General features: G+C 46.7%; 1 protein-coding gene across 1 annotated transcript; it reads right to left on the reverse strand.

The window, feature by feature from the left end:
* Positions 1-17: 17 nt before the first annotated feature.
* On the reverse strand, positions 18-1915 carry LOC109509771 (glucose-6-phosphate exchanger SLC37A4-like). Its single transcript, XM_019859620.1, has 6 exons — positions 1677-1915; positions 1321-1479; positions 1094-1179; positions 830-943; positions 607-745; positions 18-225 (listed from the first exon to the last, which is right to left on the reverse strand). The coding sequence occupies exons 1-6, from the start codon at positions 1867-1869 to the stop codon at positions 59-61; spliced, it is 858 nt and encodes a 285-aa protein (XP_019715179.1). The 5' UTR covers positions 1870-1915; the 3' UTR covers positions 18-58.
* Between the last annotated feature and the right edge of the window lie 6 nt (positions 1916-1921).

A 1921-nucleotide genomic window follows, 5' to 3' on the forward strand; every position in this document is an offset into this window, starting at 1 on the left:
AACAAGCTAATATGACGAAGGTTTCAGATGTATCTTCTTGTGGGGAAATTAGGACATCTTAGTCAGACTTCTTGGACATGTGACCCATCTTAGTGCGAACGTTACGCAGCAGGAAGAAGCAGACAGCTGTGATGCCACAGACGATCTCTGCAACCCAGAAGGCCATTTCCCAGTCGTAGTGTTTGGCAATGGTGCTGAATGGGAGCCCAGAGAGGAAGCCACCAACTGAGGAAGAGATCAAATTTGCTGAATTTCTTACCTTCAGATTATTAAGACAAAATATTCAAGTTCAGTTGTGGGAGTTTACCAATCCAACATGTCCAAAATTGTGCAAAAGCATTTTTGCACCTCTGGATGTTTTATTCTCGCAAATTGTTTTATTCTAGCAAATTCTCCAGATAACCATCTCATGGATGGAAATAAAATTGTTGATATGAAATCGGTTGTTCTCTCGTGCAACATTCCTCTATGAAATTTTGTGAACATGAGTTTGTGTCATCCTGCTGCCTGCATCTTTAATAAGGGCTATGATAGCAAATACCAAACTAGTGCTGACCTAAGACCTTTGCACAGTACTCATTGCAAACAAAAAGGTAATCTACTTACTGTTAGCCATCAGAGCCACGATAGCGTGTGATGTCCCACAGTAGTTGGACGGAGCACTCTCATTGGCTATAACCCCAAACAAGGCCATTGGACCGTAGGAGGAGAAACCGAAAGCAGCACCCAAAAAGAGTATCCACACCTTCAAGTGCACACAATAGACATTAATTCCAATGCATTCTGCTCGTGATCTTACGCAGTCTCTTCATGTTGTGTCATCAATTACCTTCGGGCTGTCCGCAGTGACCGTGACTCGAAACAGGTACATGGATACAAACATTCCTGCCATCATAAGGATCAGGACAAAGTGGCGAGGATTGCCGTAGGTTCTTATGCCTTGCTGTACAGACAAAGGGAAATTGGGTTGAGAAGGTGAGTGGAGTGAAACCTTTGTCCATACTTGAGTGTATAATACGTGCCAAACAAAACGCAAATCACGGGACGGAGGAGAATGAAATTGGTTTGGGCTGTGTGTGGATTGCTCACTTACTTTGGCCACAGCTTTGTCAGAGTAATAACCTGCTGCCACGCTGCCTATGAGACCTCCCAACTCCAGCGCACTCATGTATGAGCTCCCTACGAAGAAGAAAGCGGTGAATCAACACAGACAACACCACATAAACAGTGAAGATGCAGCACTTCCCATCACTACTAAATTGACTCTTCAATGCTAGTTTCCCGATTTAACGAGAATCTCACTCGTCACGTATCGCATACCCATCAGCGTAGACTGTCCCTTGTCCTGAATGAGAAACAGCTGTCCCCAGTCGGTGCAAGCTGTCTTCACCCCAAACACCACCAGATAGGACACGGAAAGCAGCCAGAGGTAAGGTGAGAGCAGGAACTCAGACAGAGTGCTCTCATCACTGGAAGACCCTGAAGGAGATAAACATGGAAGGGAAAATGACATGTCATGAATGCAAGAAAGGTTTCATAATCCACATGGAATCATAAATCCACCACACACCGGAGCTCCCTCCACATGAGGGGCATGTGAGGGGCGTGCATCAGGTTGCTCGACCAAAGACTGCCCAGTTTGTGTGACGCAAGTATGTCTGAGTCAGTAGACTCACCTCCTTTGCTCTTCTTGGCCGCCACTTCAATACTAGGTAGCCCCACATCCTTGGGTTCGTTCTTGATGACCAACAGGCAGACAAAGGATGACGCCACACAGATCAATCCGGACACGGAGAGGATGGTCCTCCAGCCGTAACTCTGGGCCAGCACTGTGGCAATAAGAGGGCCCAAGCTGCCAGCCAGATTCATGCTGCACGCCAGGATCGCCCACCATGTTCCAAATTGAGAGGGCTCAAACCAC

Source organism: Hippocampus comes, unplaced genomic scaffold, assembly GCF_001891065.2.
Source record: "Hippocampus comes isolate QL1 unplaced genomic scaffold, H_comes_QL1_v1.1 C17022463, whole genome shotgun sequence".
NCBI classification, from domain to species: Eukaryota; Metazoa; Chordata; class Actinopteri; order Syngnathiformes; family Syngnathidae; genus Hippocampus; species Hippocampus comes.

Bases quoted from the DNA above. Each gene is read 5' to 3' on its own strand.
- LOC109509771 (XM_019859620.1), bottom strand. From the start codon at position 1,869: ATGAATCTGGCTGGCAGCTTGGGCCCTCTTATTGCCACAGTGCTGGCC. The intron at 944-1,093 runs GTAAGTGAGCAA...TTGTCTGTACAG, and splicing joins CTGACAAAGCTGTGGCCAAA to CAAGGCATAAGAACCTACGG. The intron at 746-829 runs GTAATTGATGAC...GTGCACTTGAAG, and splicing joins TCACTGCGGACAGCCCGAAG to GTGTGGATACTCTTTTTGGG.